This window comes from Seriola lalandi, unplaced genomic scaffold (assembly GCF_002814215.2).
Source record: "Seriola lalandi dorsalis isolate HSWRI2012SDOR001 ecotype SW California unplaced genomic scaffold, Sedor1 jcf7180002053772, whole genome shotgun sequence".
NCBI lineage: Eukaryota > Metazoa > Chordata > Actinopteri > Carangiformes > Carangidae > Seriola > Seriola lalandi.
Window position 1 is genome coordinate 155,068 of NW_019524325.1, and position 20,556 is coordinate 175,623.

A 20,556-nucleotide genomic window follows, 5' to 3' on the forward strand; every position below is an offset into this window, starting at 1 on the left:
CAAAAGTTATTTGCAGTGGATAACAACAGGGTACCTATCGTTTTACCTGTTCGCTCATTCAATATCTGCTCGGTTTAGTTAGATAATTAACAGTGGATGTCAGTTTATTCGGTTTAACCTCTGAAAAGACTCCTGAGACTGAAGTTAACAACATCGTTACCATAGAAACAGTAAACAGGGTAGCCACAGAATGGAGGCGGGGTTTGTCATGTCATACCTATTGCTGCAAGCTTCTGTTGTCTATTTCAATTGTCTGTATTAAGTTGCATTAATTTTTTATACAATATTATTAATATTGTATCATTTTAAATAAGTAAGTACTATGACAAACTCAGTGCTGTACAATTCAAGTAAGGATTCCTGGTCAAAACACAATCATACCGTCAAAGAAAGATGTTTTCAGTTTATCCACAGGGTACAATTAAACATCAATTACATATAGACAATAATAGAAAAAATAGTTATTGTTGAAAGGAAAAAAAACAACAGGTTTAAAATGTTGACACACCAAAATAACATAAAAGGAATATACAAGTAGAAAAAAAGTGCCAGATCTCAAATAGTCACACAATTGTCTTACTGTAGGGGGCAGCGGTGTGCACATAGCATGTAGGTTACCGTCCCGGAAATGCGCAGAGGAAGCAGAAGAAGAAGAAGCAAAAGAGGCTCCCCTCCGCTAGCTAGCTAGCTACTGCTGGGAAGTAGCAACAAAATTTTCAGGTATTGTGAATAAAGTAACCATTATATTTGATTGGCGTTGTAGATGCATACCTACAGAAGACAATAAAATAGAACAGCACTCGTTCCGGATGTTTGTGTTCGATATAAATGCACAGAAAGGCGGAAGTTGTCTTTGTTTTCATTCGTGTTGACGAAATTCAGGCTTCAATGTTGTGTTTTTCATCGAAGGCCCCAAATGTTGTGACTTAGGATTTCCGGTGCCGTGTTGCTGTCAAATTGAATAACAAATTGCCGAAACGGTTATAACGTTATATAATTGTTCTTACCGTGAGTTTAAAATTTAATTTTGTTAACTGACAAGATAACCATTCTGTACTCCTTTAGGATATTATCATAATGAGTTATGCAGAGAAGCCGGAGGATATAACAAGGGAAGAGTGGATGGATAAACTCAACAATGTCCACATTCAGAGGGCTGATATGAACAGGCTCATTATGAACTACTTGGTGACAGGTGAAGGATCTTTTTTTTTATTACGTAAAGTTCGCTCTAAGTTGTGTATAAAGATAATTTGAGCGTGGTATTTAAATGTGGAATGCGCAGGATTTCATCACGGTTTTTGTTCAATAGAGGGCTTCAAGGAGGCAGCGGAGAAGTTCAGGATGGAGTCTGGAATAGAACCAAGTGTGGATTTGGATTCCCTAGATGAAAGAATTAAAATCAGAGAGATGATCCTGAAGGGACAGATCCAGGATGCCATTGCACTGATCAACAGTCTGCACCCAGAATTGCTGGATACCAACCGTTACCTCTACTTTCACCTACAGGTAAAGTAAAACACAGTGCAGACACCTCGGCTTTGTACTTTTGGAAATGTCAGTTGTACTGTACGTCTTACTTTTGTTCTGTATGTGTGTGTTTGCAGCAGCAGCATCTGATCGAGCTGATTCGTTTGAGGGAGACTGAAGCTGCCCTGGAATTTGCCCAGTCTCAGTTAGCAGAGCAGGGGGAGGAGAGCCGTGAATGTCTGACCGAGATGGAGAGGACTCTGGCCCTGCTGGCATTCGACAACCCCGAGGAGTCACCTTTCGGAGATCTGCTCAATATGATGCAGAGACAAAAGGTAGAGTCAAAGTGTATTATTAAAATCCCTACTAATTTTGTCTTGAACTTCGCCCTTCTTTTTCACTAATATGCTCTATATATATTCACATCTCACATGGAATAGATTACTTAAAAATTATGCTGTAGTTTTAGGATGGTTTTTCAACCATGTCAACATTTTTCATGTTATTTTCATTTTCTTAATTATCAAATCAATTACATATGAATTCCCTGATTTATTTTGTTGTCAGAAGGAGCAATACCCATCCTATGAAAACAGCTGTTTCTAATTTTCTATAATTCTAAAGGGAGCTTTTATAGTCTGAGAAAATAACACTGATGATGTCAACAGGGTTATCTCGGATTGGATTTGAGATTTTCAATTTTGGACAGAAGGGTTGTTACAAATTCTGGATTTGGAGTACGATGAACGATGTGGGCATTTACCAAACCGGAAGGATTAGAATGACGTTATTGTGTTGAATTATGGGAATTGTAGTATCAACTGTTCTTGACCCATATAGGGGACCAAAGGTCAGGATGTCTCAGCCTGTGCTCCTTTTTATCCCTCTGTGCTGGCAACAGTCGTGGCCAGAAACATTATGTTTCTGGGTTGTATGTCCGTATATCCCATTCTCCTGAACACGGAACCACTATTGTGGTTGAGGGAATTCCTTCAAATTTGAATGTGAATGATGAACTGATTATATTTTGATGGTCAAAGGTTGAGGTCACAGTGGACTCATGTTCTTGTGATCACAATTTATCAGGAACATGCATGCAACTGGAAAACAAAGAGCAACTGGACTGGTTAGCAGAGGCATGTAACCACGAGGTGGTGATTTTATCTTAAAATTATCTCCTGTGAGTCCCACAACCTAATGAGAGTGCAACATATTAACTATGATCCACTGTGGTGAAGTTCACAATAGTGAAAGTATTCAAAGCAATAACATGTATGTGCCTCTGTCTTTCAGGTGTGGAGTGAAGTGAATCAGTGTGTGCTAGATTATGAAAACAGAGAGTCAACACCTAAGCTGGCCAAGCTCCTGAAACTACTGCTGTGGGCTCAAAATGAACTTGACCAAAAGAAAGTGAAGTATCCCAAAATGACAGACCTCAGCAAAGGAACCATCGAAGACCCTAAATAAGGACCCACAGTGAAAGCATAACACAGCATTATAAAATGGACACATTTCCTTTATCTATTTATACCCCAACAAACTGACTCATGTAGAGTACAACCTTTTCTTTTTGTAAGGGTTGCTTTTTGATACTTCAGTAAAGTAGAATGTGCAAACTGGATTGATGGCATCTTAAAATGACCTCACACTAAAATAACACGCATACCATTATTTTACTTGGTATTATAATTTACATATTTGTTTATGTAAAATTAGTATTTTCAGTTACACTAGTTTTTCTGTCTGTTGGCAGGGAAAGTTGTTGGCATAGGAGGAAGTGAATAAAGCCTAAATTAGGCTGTCACTTTCTGTCTGACCACTTAGAAGGGGTTTGATGTTCAGGGAAAATGGTTGGCTGAGTGTGCACTGCCTCAAATGAACATACTTTTTCCTTACAAAACATACACATTTCAGCTAGTAGCCTCTTAGCTAGTACTCTATGTAACGGCAATAGCCAAAACAATATACTTGGGATATTTGAAAATACTGTGACTTTGAAAGTTAAATTCAACTTTGGAATCATATTGCGTTATTGTTTAAAACATTACAAAAAAATTCAACAATAACAAAGACAAGAATAAACTTTCAACTATACATCACGGTAGCAATGAACAGGTAAGACAAGACAAGATTCCGGGAGTGCTATAGACTTTGCAGCGTTCAGTGACTGTGCAAGCTTAAAGGCAGCTGCAGTTTCATATTGTTATAAAATATCACAGATCATATTAAAAGATGTGAATGGATAAATCTATGTCACAGACATGGAGATACTTTTACAGATGGATTATTTACATGTATGGAATAAGTAGCTCTTTTGCAAAATTTGATGTGCTTTTTTTTTTTGCTGGTATATTATTTTGCAATAAAAGTGAATTTTTAAACTGGGCAAGTCATAAAGGACTTCAGAGCTTGATGTGTTTTTAATTCTGCAAATTTAAAAGTCAGTCCATTAAGTAACCCTGAAATTAAGTACATGCACTTACATACAATTTTGAAGTCATAATCTTGTGAACGCAATATCTCAATAACACCTTGAGGGAATTTCAGATTGTCCACAAACATTCACTCGGACTCAAAGGTGAACTGATTCAGTTTTGGTGGGTTAAGGTCAAGGTCACTGTGAACTCACTAAACAAACAAACAAAAACATTACTGATGCATGAATGTGTAGGTAGTATTTTACTGTAGTAACTGGTGTAGGTGGAGCTAGTTTAAAGGACTTCTCATACTGTTGGGTATTTCCACTGTAACTGCATTATATTTTGTAAGGTTATCAACTGTTTTTCATGTAAAGGAACTAGTGACAATCAATCAATCACACCTCATTACAGACTCAGGATTCCAGATAAAAGACGAAGAATAAATTAATTACAAAAGCACAACAGAACAACATGGTTTTAATGTAGTATAAATCAACTGTCCTAGTGCCTCCACAGCTGGGATTGGTGGTATGTAGTACTAAACCTCATGTTTGATAAGCCAGAGTGATTTTATTTTCAGAGTCACTAAACTGGAAAATAAATGAAATTTCTTAAAATGGTTTGTAAAGTATTGACTCCTGCAGCCACAAACATTTCACTTGCATTACATAATAATGTCATGGCGTCATCATAAGCTATACTTGAAGTCCCCACATGCTTGCTTTTCTGTGGCATGACCACAGGTGTGCAGTATAGAGGGGTGTGCAATATGCTCTTCACTTCTTCATCAACATCTTCATTCCATCTCCACACACACTAAACCTGTGTAACAGAATGTTTGTTTGTGCATTCATCATGCAGCTTTGCCTATAAATATCTTCATCATGCCATTTGTTCTGTAATAAAATATTATTATTTTACCTTATTAAAAACACTAAGAATAGTATCAGACAATTTAAAGTCAAGAAATTTAGGCATTTGGTCCCTTTCACTTTTTGTCAGTGTGCAGGCAGGTTTTCTATGAATGGAAATATTTCTTGTTTGAAAGTCATAGATCTCAGTTAAAAATCACAAAATGACCACAAGGAAATACAAAACCAAAACCAAAAAACCTAATTATATTGTGGCAAGAAAAAGTATGTGAACCCTTTGGAATGACCTCGTTTTCTGAAAATATTGATCATAAAATGTGATCTGATCTCCGTCTAAGTCACAAATATAGACATAGTGTCCCTACGCTAATATTACATTATAAATTATACTTTTTTGTATCTTGAATGAACACAGCCATTAAACATTCATGGTGCTAGTGGAAAGAGTAAGTGAACCCCCTGGATTTAACAACTGGTCAAACCTCCTTTGGCACCAATAACCTCAAACTAGTGTTTTCAGTAGCTGCGGATCAGACCTGCACAGTGTTCAGGAGGAATTTTGAACCATCCATCATACAGAACTGCTTCAGCTCAGCCATATTCTTAGGATGTCTGGTGTGAGCGGCTCAGCTTCAGGTCATTTCGCAGCCTCTCTCTGGGCTCTGACTGGGACACGTCAAAAGGGGGATTTTCTTTGTTTGAAGTCATTCTGTGGTAGATATACTTCGATGTTTAGGGTCATTGTCCTGTTGCTTCACCCAGCTTCTACTGAGCTCCAGCAGGTGGACAGCCACCCTGACATTATCCTGTAAGATACCTTGATAAACTTGGCAATTCATTTTCTCCTCGATGATGGCGAGCTGTCCAGGCTCAGATTCAGCAAAACCCCCAATCTTGATGCTCCCTCCACTGTACTTCAGCTTTGGGATGATGTTTTCATGTTGGTATGCCGTTCCCTTTAGTGCTGTATGTTCTTCCCAGACAATTCAACTTTAGTTTCATCAGTCCACAAAACATTCTCCCGGTGGTGTTGTAGAGTGTCAAACTGCTCTTTGGCAAACTTCAGCCATGTATGTGATATATTTTTTTAATTTTTTTGCGAATGTTAGACTTGTGAACAGAGATTTTAACCAGCTCCAATAAGGTTTGATTTACTCTGACATTCTTTGTCAAGTTACTGATCATTCTGCGTTGTGCTTTTGGAGTCATCTTAGCTGGGCGCCCACTTCAAGGGAGAATAGTCACAGAACTAAACCGTCTCCATTTATAGACAGTTCATCTGATTGTGGACTGATGAATATCTAAACCCTTTCAGCTTTATGCAAACCAACAATTCTTGATCATAAGTCTTCTGAGACCTCTTGTTTTGGGAGGAATGGTTCACATCAGCATGTTTCTTGTGAATAGCAAACTCAAAATGTTTAAGTATTTCTTTTACACATCAGAGTAGCTCTAACCCACACCTCCAATCCCGTTCCATTGATTGGACTCCTGGTTTGATTGTTAAAGCCATTGCTATCAGTTAAAATAGATTGCGTTTGTTCATAATTGGATAAAGGTCTGACCATATTTTTTTAGGAGGGAAGTAACTCCAGGGGGTTCACTTACTTTCCTTTGCCACTGTATAATGCAGGATTTTACATTGTGGTACTATTTTAACTTAAGGACGTGGGTACTTCTTCTACCACCACACACTGGGGGGGGGGGGGGGGGGGGGGGGCTGTTAAAAGTTGTGTTGAATGCAGAGTATTATGTAACGATTGCCTTCTAACTCAAACAGCCAGGGGCAGACGGACCATTAAAAACAGCCTTGTAGGCACTGCGCATATCTCTGCCCAGCAGCAGCAGCAGCAGCTTCTCAGCACGGGCACTATCACGTCTTCATCCGGCAAGGGCAGGTCAGTAAGGACAGCACGTCCTGCTGCTCTAACGATGCTCCCATAGACGAGTCACTGGTACATCTTCTGTATTGCACCGTCATGATTGGAAAGGAGGGTGAGGGAGGTGGGGGGCACAGCCAGAGGCGTCTCTCTGGTGTGTTGTGTGATACAGTAATGGCTGAAACGGCTGACTAGGCAGCTGAAGACTGGTTTGAAAAAGACTAAATCACTTCCTGATGAACCCTACCGATCAGAAGAAGAACTGCGTGGCTGGCTGGAGGAGGCTGGGGAGAAAAACTGACACGTGGATTACTCCTCCTAGGGCATCAGGAAAAACAGTCTCCCTCCTCTAGCTCAGTTCCGCGAACCGTCGCCTGTTGTCCCTGTTAGTCCAGTCCTTCAGGTTATGGCTATAAATGACGTAAATCCGAGATATGATTGTGCAAATACTTTGTAAGAAGGCTGGTGTTTCTCTATACGTTTACTTTTCTCACTGACTGATCGACGGCGGGGGAAGAGATTGAAAGTAAATAGCCGAAGCGGTTGGAAGGAGGCTGCCGTTACCTCTCGTTGAATGGCAGTTATTCAAAAATATGGCAAGAACTATAGTCCAGATTTGGTCTGTCACAAGGAAAACCATCCGTCTGATAAGATCGGAGCCCCTGGATGTCACAAGAAGTGGGCTGAACACAACACCAACTGGCCAAGGTAATATCTTTTTTTAACCTCTACAAGATACGTGTACATTCAACAGTGCTGACAGTTTGTCGTGTTTACTCATGTCTTAGCAACTCAGCAGCCTAACAAATCTCCCCAGGTGGCTCCCAAATAAGAACCTAAATCAATATTGGTACTTTAAAGTAACTCTTTGCCCTATAACCCTTAAGGTCCTGCCTCAGCAATACGGAGACAGGGGCTGGTTGTAGCTGAAGTGCCTCTGTATCTGCTGGTGAAATGACACGTATCATCCATGGCGTTTCATGGTTCAATGCTCTTAAGATGTAGTTGCATTGCTACTTAGGCCACACGCTTTATAAAGAAGGAAGTAAGTCCCACTTCCTTTATGAAAAAGAAATGATCATAAAATGTTATTGCTATTAGGGACTAAAGATGTAAAACTGCCATTTAAACCAATACTGAATGGTGGGCAACCAAACTGAGCAAAGTAACCCCCCCATCCCAGTTACATAAGCAATCCCCTGTCAACTTTTGAAGTCCAAAGTTTGTCCCCACATGTTGCCTTTGTTCAACCAAACTCAAATAACTCAATCCATCCTCCTCCTGTGCAGGCCAGTGGCGAGGGTATGGACGGTGGTGCTGCTGCTTGGGACATGCCTCCTCTACTGTGCCCGTGTGGCGATGCCCATCTGCGCCGTCAGCATGGCAGAGCAGTTCAGCTGGACCAAGAGGGAGTCCGGCATGGTGCTGGGCAGCTTTTTCTGGGGCTACTGCTTCACCCAAGTGTTCGGAGGCTACGTCAGTGACAGGTGGGAAAAGTTTTTGTTGCGTTGTGAGATAATAGTGGTTTGAGGGCATGGAATTCTTTGTTTTGTCTGCACAGATGTATGCTGTGATTATGAATGTTGACAGTGACACCGGTTCTCAGTTTGCACCTGTTTTAGCTTCCAGCTCATCAAGAGTCATTTGCATGAGAACATTACTGACAATGACGCAAAACGGCCCAGTTATTTAAGCTCACTCTGGACAGATAAAGTAGTGAATACATTTTTTCTCTGTGTTAAGTCTTGTAGGCACACACTGCTACAAAGAGCTGATTATGTACTTTCACTAGTATGACAAGTCCTCAAGATATCAAAGTCAAGTGTCCTCTCAAAGCTAATGCACTCTGTCTGTATTCTGTGTTTACAGGGTGGGAGGTGAGAAGGTCCTCCTGCTGTCTGCGGCAGCCTGGGGGTCGATGACAGCCTTCACCCCCATCCTGGCCCACTTCTGTTCCCAGCCAATCCTCTCCATGACACTGGCCCGCTTCCTCATGGGCCTGTTGCAAGGTGAGATGGATAGCGCGCCAGAATCGATCACAACTTCAGATTAGGTCGGTGATGAAATATAATTGCTCTTTCCAGAGATTGGTCAACACCTTTTTCAAGGTCTGGAAGGACGAAATTATTCAACTTATTCAAAAAGTCTGCTGTTTTAGTTCTCCCATGGGTCTTAGTTCCTCGCTCCCAGTAACTGTCAGATTGATTGATTGATTTCAAAAAATCACACTTGTCACCCATCAAATGAATAAAATAAATGGTCTTAAACTTACAAGGAGCACGACACTATACCAGGTATTCACAAGAAACAGTTTGGTTGCAGTGTCATCTCCTACGCAGCTCTATATCCTACATCTTACTATCTGTGTTGGGTAATCAGATACAGGCAGACATCATGAAAGCGCACAGACGCATGATAAAAATCCTAGTCAGTTAAGCGCATTTCTTGATCTTTAACGATTAAATGTCTCTTATTTGATACTTTGATTTACATTCTCTCATGAAACCCATTTTCTTTAAAGCCCTGCAAGAGCTAAAACTGACGTGTTTTGCTTGTATTCACCGGAAAGACAACAAATTGAAATTGAAAACGCTGTCAAATTATTGAACTTTTTCATACTTCAAGTTTGATCACAGCAGGGAATACCAGGTTCTGCTCACTTTGATCTGTAGCCTAGTTTTTATGTTGCGTCTCAGGCCTTTTGCTCAAGACTGTTTGGACTGTAAAATGGAAAACTGTTTAAATTTGCATGTTATCTAAAGAGGAAACGGATGACCATGCATTTATCGCATTTATTCAGTAACCATATGACATTTATAGACCTCTGTTGGTGGCAGTATAAATTACAACATTGTCGCCATTCACCATCTTTACTTTGGCATTTGTTTGTCTTGCTTGTGATCACAGATGAATGGTCTACATAGGCGGGGTTGATTTAGGTGTGTCTTTGTCTTTATTTTTGGAAGCAAGCTCTTGTTACAAAAACACAGGTGCTGCTATTTCTGGATTACAATTCATTCAGTACCTGCTTAATAATTTGCCATGTTATTTGTATAGCGCAAAAACTCCATTTCCCCCTCAGATTCATATGTTTGTTTTGTGTGATGAGGTGGTTAAAAATCCTGCTCTCACTGCCGCTCGTTTTGGGACATTGTCTGAATGTGTTTTCTGTCATGATCTTAGGAGTTCATTACCCTTCTCTCGCGAGTCTCTGCTCTCAAAAGGTGGTGGAAAGTGAGAGAGGCTTCCTCATGAGCACCGTGGGTAGTGGCTCCTACCTGGGGTGAGTCAAGCGTTACGTAATAAACAGGGAATCGTGGGAATGGGACGAGTGTTTCTCACTAGAATATCACTGTTGGGATCCCACAAACACTTCTAATACCTTTTAACGATTAGAAATATTAATTTTATATCTGTAACCAGATGTCGACAGTTTTATTATACTGAGACTTACTTTTTAAGCTCACGTCATGCCATGTATGTCCCTAATCAAGCACTTACCTATGCTGAAACATGCTGTTAAAAGAGGTGTTTTTGTGTGACTTCTCATGTCTTGTTGTTTTTTTTTTTTTTTTTTTTTTTTTTTTCAGCACTCTGGTGATAGGAGGGGCTGGCTCCCTCATGTTGGACCTGTATGGCTGGGAGAGCGTTTTCTATGTCTCTGGTCTCCTCTCGGTCATGTGGGCCTACTGCATGTGGAAGTATCTACTCAAAGGAGAAGGCAAGGGACTGTTTAACCGTGCTGACAGTATCTGCTGTGTCACAGCACGCTCCTATCTTGTAACTGCTTATTTGTTTAATTGGAGTCAGTGTCCTCTTGTATGCCCACGTGCCTGCGTTCATCTGTTTTTGCAGGGCCTATCATCACCCTGGAGTCCCTGGGAAGTGGTGGGCCCCAATCCAAACTGTCCAAGAGACATTGGTTGCGGCTCCTCAAACAACCTGCAGTCTGGTGAGATAACGATAAAGCAAGTGTGCATGCGTGTGGGTGTGTGAGTGCATTTGCAAGCCCCTGTGTGTGCGTGTGCGTGTGCTTTTATTTTGCACCCCCCTTTCGTCCATATGCATAGCTGCTTGTTTATTCTCATTTTCAGATGAATGAGCAACTAGTTTGCAGAGCTCGAGTCAGGAAGTTCTATTATAACCCTGTGGCTGTATTAGAGCTACATCCAAACTCTGAAATTCCACTTTATCGCCTGTGCTTTTTAACTGTGGAAATATGAGTTAGCGGCTGATCTAGAAAATTAGAAATTTAGCAGAATAATTTAAGAGGAAGAATGTAGAAATGTACAAAAGCATATCTGAGTCTTGACGGATCATAATTTAGTAAGTGAGTTTCTGTAATACAGCTGTTTCTGTGGACTCAGATCCAGCTTTTATTTGTACCAGATTGGAGAGCAGCGGGTCTCTGGTTGCCTCTGCTGTCTGTTAATGTCTCTGGTATTGAGTTCTTCCATGTCCTTCCAGTCTCTCCCCATGGCTTAGATATTTATATACTGTAATACAACTGATATGCTCCATTTTCTGACAGGAAGAACCTCTGTGGTTTTATTTGATGTGTCTGATCCACCTTTAGAGTAACAGATCAGAAGGTAGTTTGATGGCTTTGGGATTAATATATTCCCAATCTCTTCATGCTTTCAACCACATGCTGCTTGCTTTAACACAGATATGATTCAGAAAAGAGAACAATAGATGTCAAACAAGCTGTACAGGACCAAGTTTCTGTCAAATCAGCGAGACAGTGCTCAAACAAATAGCACGCTGTCTTTGTTAATAAACAACCTTTGGTAAATGTAAATGTATTTGCAATACACTTATTTTGACTGTTTGTCTCTCATCATTCCTTGACCAGTGCTGTGATCGTTACACACCTTTGCACAGCGAGCACCTTCTTCACTCTTTTGTCGTGGCTGCCAACATTCTTTAAAGACACTTTCCCTGATGCGAAGGTAAACACGCTACCTTTTCTCCCTCCTCTTGATCCCGTATTTGACATTAGAATTACAGGAGCCATGAGGGTTAAGATTAAGAAAGAGTACACCTTTATTTAGCAAGACTAAGTGTACAGCCATTCCTTTTGCTCTGTGAGGCTATACACAGGCACCGCCATGCTCTGGGGTAACTGCTTGTAACCAGAATGCTAACTTGCTCACAAAAGCTAGCGGCTAATATGCCTATGTTAAGCAAATATAACATTTACCAGGTTCACCAGCTTAGTTTAGCATGATAACATTTGCTTATAAATACAGCTGAGGCTCATGGGAATGTTAATAGTTTTGCAGGTATCTGGTCATAAACCAAAGCACAGGAAAAATAAGATTTTTGACCTGATGGTGGCGCTAGAAGAAAAGTCATTATGACTAGATCTTCTGTAAACCACAAATATCTGTAGATAATACTGTGCCAATCTATGTGGAAGATGTGGTTTTTCACTGGATCAATAAAAATCTTGTACTGCTGGCGGCACTAGATGAAAAGTGATGATGAAAACGACTTAACAAAATGACAGAACACACAAAGTTCCCTGCAGTTTCTGGTCAAGTTCACCCACACACAAAAAAAATGTGTCGTCCCTCCAGGGTTGGGTGTTCAATGTCATTCCTTGGTTCGTGGCCATACCCTCATCCCTCTTCAGTGGCTGCCTGTCTGACCACCTCATCAGTCAAGGTACAGCAACCAAGGAGCTGATATCAGAATCATTTGTAAATGTAGTTTATTATTGATAACTGTATAACTGCCTATTAATTTCTCTTTTGATCTCCTCAGGCTTTGATACAGCCTCAGTGAGGAAGTTGATGCAGGTACAATATTTGACACTCACCTTGTTATTCTGTGTATATGTAAACTTGTATAGTCTCGTTGTGTGGATTTTCTTCCACTCATACACAGTGTATGAATGTCCTCTTGACTCTTGTACATAATGAATTCTGTAAGATTTTGATTTATGTGTTTTTGTGTGCATTCATCCTTCTGTTAGTTTTTCTCCATGGGTGTGTCCAGTGTGTTTACCCTTCTTCTGTGTGGCAACACCACCTTCCCCTGGGCTGTAGCATTTGTGTCTGCCACCATGGGCCTCACCACCTTCAGTCACAGGTACTGGCACCCACAATGTCGTCACACTCGATCTCTGGCCCTGAAACAAAAAACTTTTTCTTTTAGATTTAAATGTGCTGTTCCCCAAGAGTCAGTTTGTCAATGTTATGTTTTGTATTGCCGCTTTGTATGCTTCCACTTGGTGATACCATTTGAAACCATTACATTCATTTCCATCTCTATGCGGACAGCACTACATAGCAGCCTCATTGAATTTCTTTGTGTCGTGCAGCCTTGCTTCAACCACTTCGGGAAAATTGCAAAAAGCAGGAACTTGTTATTCCTTATTTGTCCTGGAAGGGATCATACCTGCTAAAAAAAAACAAAAAAAACAGCTCATTAATATGTACTTGAACTCTAAAATAAATGGCTAAATAATTTCCGAAAACACTCAACACTTATCTTCTCAACTGTGAGTGTATGTCCTTCACTTTATGCCAAAATAAGTGCAGGATTGCATACTAAGTGAGGCGGGGTAAACACTTGTGGGTGTGGTGCTACTTGTCGATAAAACCAAAGAATGTGAACCCATGACCACAAGTATGAGGAAGTAATGAGTTTGTGGTGTTGCAGGACCTTCTGACACTGCAGGACCTTTCAGTTTGCTGTGTTTTTTTTTATCTGGTGCATTTTTTGTTGTAAATATCCCCCATGATTTTATATTTAAATTTTCTTCCTTTTTTTTTTCCCCTATATGGATTTTTAATATTGTATTGATATACAGTACATGTCACTTTCCTGATATTTATTTCCTCTTAGTCACTTTGCTTTATATTGTCATTTTACAACATAATAGTGTTATGATATTATATATTTATTAGTTACTTGTTTAATACTATAAGTGCTGTAAAAACACTTCTTATGTTTAAGATTTAGTCGTAATATTTTTAATATGTCTCCAACTGATGCTCAGAGTAATGAGCTTACTTCCTCAGAAAGAAAATTTATATATACAGTATATTTTTTTTTCAGGTTCCAAACTTGTACAATTTATGCGAAGACAAATGTAGATACAGTCGATGATTGCAGGCTGGGAACAGAATATAAGATGCCCATGATAGGTTTCCTGGCCACAGACATGTATTTTCTCTCCTGATGTGGTTCTAATCTTTTTATGGCTGTGATTTTTCCGGCTGATTAGTGGGTTCACTTTGATGCAATTCAGAATGCAGTCAGTCAGTTTATCACCGTATAAGATAAAGCGGTTTATGACATGTCTTTTACAGCGGCGTGTCTGTAAATGTCCAAGATCTTGCTCCTTCCTGTGCTGGAGCATTATTTGGTAAGTTTAAAGAAATGTTTCCAAAATTACTGAAAACTTTTTCTTAAAATTTTAATTAATATAAAACCATTTAGCAGTGACCTAACTGATAATTTTTTTAAACCACTTGTGAAATTTTAATGAAGTTTTCAATTTTACATGTGTGTATCTGCATTTCTTTTACAGGTGTTATGAATACATGCGGTGCTTTCTCAGGTGAGACATTGAGAACAAACATCTGTGATGAATCTTTCACCAGCAGCTGCTAAATTATTGTTTTTGCCTTTAACAATCTATCAGGTGAAATAATTAATTCACGTCCCTAAATTCAAACTTTAAGCTGATGCTCCCCCTGTCAGTCATGATGGCTCCTGTATGCGATGCATATTTCATCAAGGGAGCATGATTGAGTTTGTGTCAGATGAATAATACAGGGAACAGAGGATGACAGTTAGTGGTCCTGTGAGGGACGTTGAGTGGGCTGTGACGCCTCCTCTGTGGAAAACCGAACTGAACTACCACATGGAAGCTAGTGTGTGTGCTGTTTTTTGTGATAATATGCTATTAATGGTGACCGTGTGTGTGTATGTGTGTCTTCCTGTACAGGGGTCCTAATGGTGTATTTCTCGGGGTATCTCATTGAGGCCACAGGCTCGTGGGCGTCTGTGTTTGCCCTCATCACCACAGTCAACCTGCTGGGCCTTTGCACCTTCCTGGCTTTCGCTGAGGCCCGCCGGGTCGACATTGACTCTAGCAAGGTGCGCCACCACAACATTCACATTTAAATCAGTAGTCATCAGACGGACAAGAGTGCTATTCCCAAGGAAGAGGTGACCTTGGGCAACCAGCAGCTAGGACATTATCCGTGTTGGAGAACTGGCCAAAGGAGCAGCACTTGGATAAAGCCTGCATATAACATCGGGGAAACTTTGGATTGGATCCGTGTCTGGTTGAGGGAAGAACTGCAACAGTTACTGAAAAGCACACAGCATTGTCTGCACAATGTCACTGAAAAATCTTATCGAGTTGAATCCTACAAAAACACAGCCGTGTCAGTGGATGCTGTGTGAGTTCAGGGAGGAGGACCAAACTACCTCCAGATCCCAGCTCGTGCAGCAGATGGTGGTCACACAGTTGCTTGGCTACTGTTTACGCTTGTTACAGAATGCGTTACTTAAGTCGCAGAGATGGTTATCCGAAAAAGCAGTAGCTCACTTTTTTGTGTGTGTACCGAAGGAGCTGTGAGAATGATGGATGTGTTAGTCTCAGGAGCTCTCTGACAGCTGTGACAGACCAAGGTGGTGGGTTCTTACCCTGCGGGAATGGGGGAGGCGGTGTTTTTGACGCAGGGAGAGTCCTTTAGAGTCTTTTATTACTATGCCCTACTCACCCATCTCTAAGAGAACTGTCTGAGTGACACCTCATTACCCAGCCACTAATTACTTGGCAGGCACTCTAATGTCCTGTACGATTTACCTTCTACGGTCCCCATCCCCATGGTTACAAGCTCATCTTATCTTTACAGTTCGGAGCGGGTCATGCTTTATTTCAACACGGTTTTGAATGAGTACATTCTCCCTGATTGTTGTCCTGAAGAATATCTTTGGAGTCAGGAGACCAAAGGTTATTAATTATTTTTATTTTATTTCTATGTGATTGCATGTAATAGAAATACCTCACCTAATTATTTTGTGAACTTATATATTTATATGGCTTATTGATTCCCTTTGTCCATTTCAAAAATGTTTTTGAGAGAAAAAATATATTCAGTTAGATAACAGAAAAAGTAACATATCAGCTAAGATGATAGAAAATCAGTTAGTTATCAAAATCTGATGCAGTATGGAAAAGCCAATAGTTGTCCTCACCTTTTCTTCCTTTCTGACCTGCACTTTTCAGTCTAAAGAGACATTGGTAGAAAGAAACTTGTCCATATATTCACTTCCACCCTCATTATCACACTTAACATCATTGTTACCTAGCATCTAGACAGGAAGTGATGTCAGTATTTGGGAAGGAGCTCGTTAGCAGAGGAGGAATCACATTCACTTGTCATGCTGGTGTCAGACAGTGTTTTCACCCTCTGGCTCATTAAGGCAACTTTAAATACCATAGTCTCCATGTTACACACTGTCATAATGAATGTTGCAGGGCAGGTGAGAGGATTACAAATCATGTCTTGGGTTCAGTTCAGTTGAAGAGCTGGAGAAGATTTGGTGTAATATTACTGCAAAGTCTGTAGCAACAGCAAGTTAGCTGCACAGTTCTGACTGAATGTTGAAATGATTTTCCGTAGCATTTCTGTTTTACATTTCACGTCCAATCGAGATGCTTACTTGACATGTGTACCTTTTTTAAATCTATGCATTTATTATTTTTGTGCCTAATTTAAAGCAATGAGAAAACTGCAAGTTGTGCTCATTGTGGTCACACAGTGTCATTGATCATTGCACATTGCTAATATTTGCCTTGTTTTGCAGGAGTTGCTTTTGTGTCACTTGTCATTGTTATTTACATACAAAGGCACATAGGCTCATGTTTTCTTGGATGTTTTCTACATGCACTTGGAAGTTTATCTTTTGGCTGAACATTATGTCTAATTTCTGAAATGCCTGTTATGTTTCTTACAGTGTCATGGTCAGTGGTTACAAAAATGAAATCTGATATCCACGTCATTTTTGAATTTGTACATACACTATGTTTTATAGTGATTGTACAAAAAAGTGTACGCCTGGACCTTTCAGATACACAATTAAGTCTATTTACATAAGAATGCTTTACAAAAATAATCAGCCTTCAACATTTTTATTTATTTATTTTTTTGGGAAACCAATGCCACACATTCCTCAGATGTTTAACCCGCCTTAGCAGATGTGCATTATTTACAGCTACGTTCATCGCTAGCCCCTTTTTCTCAGTTACTGTGTTGATGTCCTGTAAAACGTAAACATTTACATGATAATTCGCTGGAGTTCTGTTCACCAACATATCTCACTGTAGGTTCCTGAAAGCCTTCTGGCAATTAGTTTTTAATAATGTGTAAGATATGTATGATAAAGAGAAAAACATTATTGCAAGAAAATGCAGTATTCTAATGCTTTTGAGATATGTTATTGATTTAAAATCATATATAAACTTTGAATAAAAATATATTTTGTCAGCATTGATGAGTGCTTTTCGGTCTGCTGCATTGTCTGCATGTATTTTCGCTGTAGTGCCACAGAGAGGCAGCACAGTATCAGTGATGAGGAGAGCACATGGCGCCATCAAGCCTCCAAACACTTCACTCACATTTTCTGTGTGTAGACTGGAGGCCTTCTCTTAAGATCTCTTTTGAAGTTTTCATTGAGATGACTTCCAACTCACAGTAAATATTACCCATAATTCCACTAACATTTTCACACACCTACATGCACTACATACCAGAATGAAAAAGGGGTTTTCCACCACAAAGCTGAAAACCATTTATCTGTACATCAATAGCCAATTCTGTGTGTGGATCAGCTGTTGAGCAGGTTCTAGTGCAGGTCTGTCCTGTTCACACTATCGGCTCACTACAGGCCCAGATCCCGAGTCCGGGCCAGCAGGACGTATGCGATGGCACCATATGGCAGGATGCTGCGTGCCATGTTGGCTAGCTGGCACTGCCCACGTGTGAATGGCCAGACGCTAGTCAACCCAACCCACTCTTTCTCATGGGACCGAACGGCTCAGGTTGCCATGGAGACGGGTGGCTTGTGGCTGCCGCGTGGCAATGAAAAGAAAGGGAGGGGTCACAAGTGAGTGAAAGTAACAAGTCAGATAGAAGTCAGTGGAGTGGAGTGGAGTTGGCAGGGAATTTGGCTCTTAATGCACAGTTCATACAAAAACAGCCACAGTGCTAAAGAAGTGGTCAGTCGCTTACTGGAGTGCTCTCACTGTCAAAAAATGGTGTTGTAAAAGCAGACATAATCATGATGAGTGGCCCACTATTTAATTAGCAGAGATGAAACACTGTAAGGGGAGTGTAGGGGAGCGGGGAGATAAACCCTCCCCCAACTTGTCGGCTGGTAAGAGTAACCCAGTAAAGGCAGGCCCCATCAGAGAGCCAGAGATACATGTAAATGAAATAGCCCCATTAATTAGTAATTAACATCAAGTTAATGACATTTCACTGTGTCGCCATCTCATCCTGTGTCCTTCCTCTGTGGTGGAGGGGCTGTCTCTCAGCTCCCTGATCTGAATGCTAATTAGTGCAAAGCTAAAGTGCCATATAGGGCTACCTAATAATATAGAGGCCCAGTTTAAGACTGGTCATTGTGTGGGGAGGATTAATCACTTTGTAGTAATAGATCAGGAGGCTTTATAAGTCTGCCACTCCTTGGAGGGCTGTGATATTGAGGGCCATTGACAGGTTTTATGTGCTAATTGCGTTGCGCCTGTTAGCCTAATGTTGGGCTATCCCTTATGACTTAGAACTACTTTCAACCATTCTTCTAGTTCTCCAAATATATCCAAGAAATATTTCTGTTAAATGAGCATAAAATGGTTTGCTACGTCAAATCTCATTATTTCAGCGTCTTGCCTGGTTTGATTGAGTTTGAGGGCCCGGCAGTGGATACATTCTCATATGTTTTGGGTCCCCTCCTGAGTCTAAATCAGTTCTGTGACAGAGGTAATTTTACATGATTTGACTGCAGTCAGACGCAGCATCTCTGTGAAGCTAGATGAAACATGAAGCTAACACTCTGTACACAGCAGTGTTCCTGGAATGGACAAGAATGTCAGCCCCAAAATAAAGGAAATATATTCACTCACTGATGTGCGGGGTTATGTCCTGCAATGCTAAACTATGCTTTGAATCGGCGACAGTTTTCTGTGTTTCCATTATTATTTCCTCTTCTTTCCTTGCTACGAACATCACTGTCTGTCAGCCTTTGTGTCTCTTCTCTGCTGCCCTCCTTCTTTTTTCTTTTCTTTTCATTCCCAACTCTGTTCTGATACATAATTGACCCTTTAAAGGGATCCCCTGATGCCAAAGCACATCGACCATTAGCACACCAACACACACATACACACACAACCAAATATGTTGATTTCTGTCAATTAAACCCTATCAGCTGTTTGCCTCCTGCTAGACATATGGCCTGTGTTAAATCTAAAGAGCAAATGGAGCCGCCATTGAGAGGGGCATCATTTTAATGGAACCCTGAGGGACAAGACCCACACCTGCGCAATAATAACATTCAACCATGCTCAACCCACTGGCCAGATGAGGACAGTGTTGGTTTGTGTGTGTGTGTGTGTGTGTGTGTGTGTGTGTGTGTGGGTACATACATACACATGCCATTTGTTCTTCTTAATCTTATTTCAGGCCCAGCAGCAATAGAAAGTCTGTGGAGAACAAAGTCATATCCAACAATGGCAGTTTTTAAGTGAAGCTAACATTGCAGCTCGCTGAACATATAGGTATGTTCGGTTTGAATCCTTCTTAACAATGCCTTCCGTTTTCAGAGCCACACCAGGAGAAGGGTAGCTCATGCTGTTTTTAGCCTCTAACATTGGTTATTATATAAGCCAGAAACACAAAAACACAAACGCACTCCATCTCTGCAGAACCAACTCTCCCCTGCAGTCAGAGGAAGAGAACAAATTTTTTTCTTTCCTTCTTGTTTTGCCAAATGAATGGTTTTGGAGTTCACAGGTCCTTAGTCAGAAACGGAGACAAATAACAGAACAAATGTTTAGAAATATAATTTTAGAAAACAATATGGTGCTGTGCCTTTGGCAGTGAGCGTCAGATGCTTTGTTTTAAGACAAGAAGAGAACAAATGAAATACTCTCATATGGCAAATCTTTCCAATTCATCCATAACCATTTCAAGTATTTTTGTTAAATGTGAACTCTTCTATATTATCTGTGGTCTCGGTAAACATACCAGTCGAACAATTATGTTATTCCACTGAAATATTTTTGCTGGGGCTGCAACTGAAAATTGTTATTGCTCAATCTGCTCATTATTTGCTTGATTAATAATTTAGTTGAATGTGAGAAAATAGTGACACTCAAATTGGTCCAACCACAGCCCAAATATAGTCAATTTACTTCTCCTACTTCACATACGACAAAGAAAAGTGGCACTTCTTCAAAACTGAGCAGCTGGAGCCACGAAATGTTCATCAGCTTTGCTTGAAAATAGTCAAAACAGTTGCAGATAAATTTTCCGTTGATCAACTAATTGATTAATTGACTGACAGATTCAGCTCAGATTCTTAGTGGATCATGTGACATGGAGATACATGCAAAACTGAATACAACACTTCATCCCTGGCTCTGATTTTGAATCCACTATGACTGGTTATGCATAAAGTGTAAACTTTGCAATGAGGATAGATCAGGTGAAATATCAGTTCAGGAATGAATAGTTGTTTGTTACAAAAAACAATGAAAACAAATTCAGTTGCTACATGCAGATCTAGTGGTGCAATTGATGATGATTTTCATTACAATCTGTTGGTTTTTTCAATTAATTGATTCATCGCCTAGTGTACAAAATATGAGGAAATAGTCAAAAATGT

General features: G+C 40.3%; 2 protein-coding genes and 1 long non-coding RNA gene across 6 annotated transcripts in view; 2 read left to right on the forward strand and 1 right to left on the reverse strand.

Moving 5' to 3' along the window:
• Nucleotides 1-622: 622 nt before the first annotated feature.
• LOC111651777 (glucose-induced degradation protein 8-B homolog) lies at nt 623-3,870 on the forward strand. Its single transcript, XM_023401821.2, has 5 exons — nt 623-720; nt 1,066-1,195; nt 1,313-1,509; nt 1,608-1,805; nt 2,764-3,870. Exons 2-5 carry the CDS (start codon nt 1,078-1,080, stop codon nt 2,935-2,937), a joined length of 687 nt encoding a protein of 228 aa, XP_023257589.1. The 5' UTR covers nt 623-720; nt 1,066-1,077; the 3' UTR covers nt 2,938-3,870.
• A 2,920-nt stretch (nt 3,871-6,790) lies between these two features.
• Nucleotides 6,791-17,162, forward strand: slc17a9b (solute carrier family 17 member 9b). The gene is made up of 13 exons (XM_023401838.2): nt 6,791-7,350; nt 7,932-8,129; nt 8,512-8,651; nt 9,826-9,925; nt 10,233-10,363; nt 10,498-10,594; nt 11,498-11,594; nt 12,225-12,312; nt 12,412-12,446; nt 12,623-12,738; nt 13,965-14,020; nt 14,186-14,215; nt 14,606-17,162. Exons 1-13 carry the CDS (start codon nt 7,217-7,219, stop codon nt 14,782-14,784), a joined length of 1,401 nt encoding a protein of 466 aa, XP_023257606.1. The 5' UTR covers nt 6,791-7,216; the 3' UTR covers nt 14,785-17,162.
• LOC111651788 (uncharacterized) overlaps nt 16,789-20,556 on the reverse strand; it is a 15,915-nt gene continuing 12,147 nt past the window's right edge. For all 4 annotated transcript variants that reach the window (XR_015436967.1, XR_015436966.1, XR_002760537.2 and 1 more), the window contains one exon: nt 16,789-20,556. This exon is cut by the window's right edge and continues 832 nt beyond it. This is a non-coding gene — a long non-coding RNA (uncharacterized LOC111651788).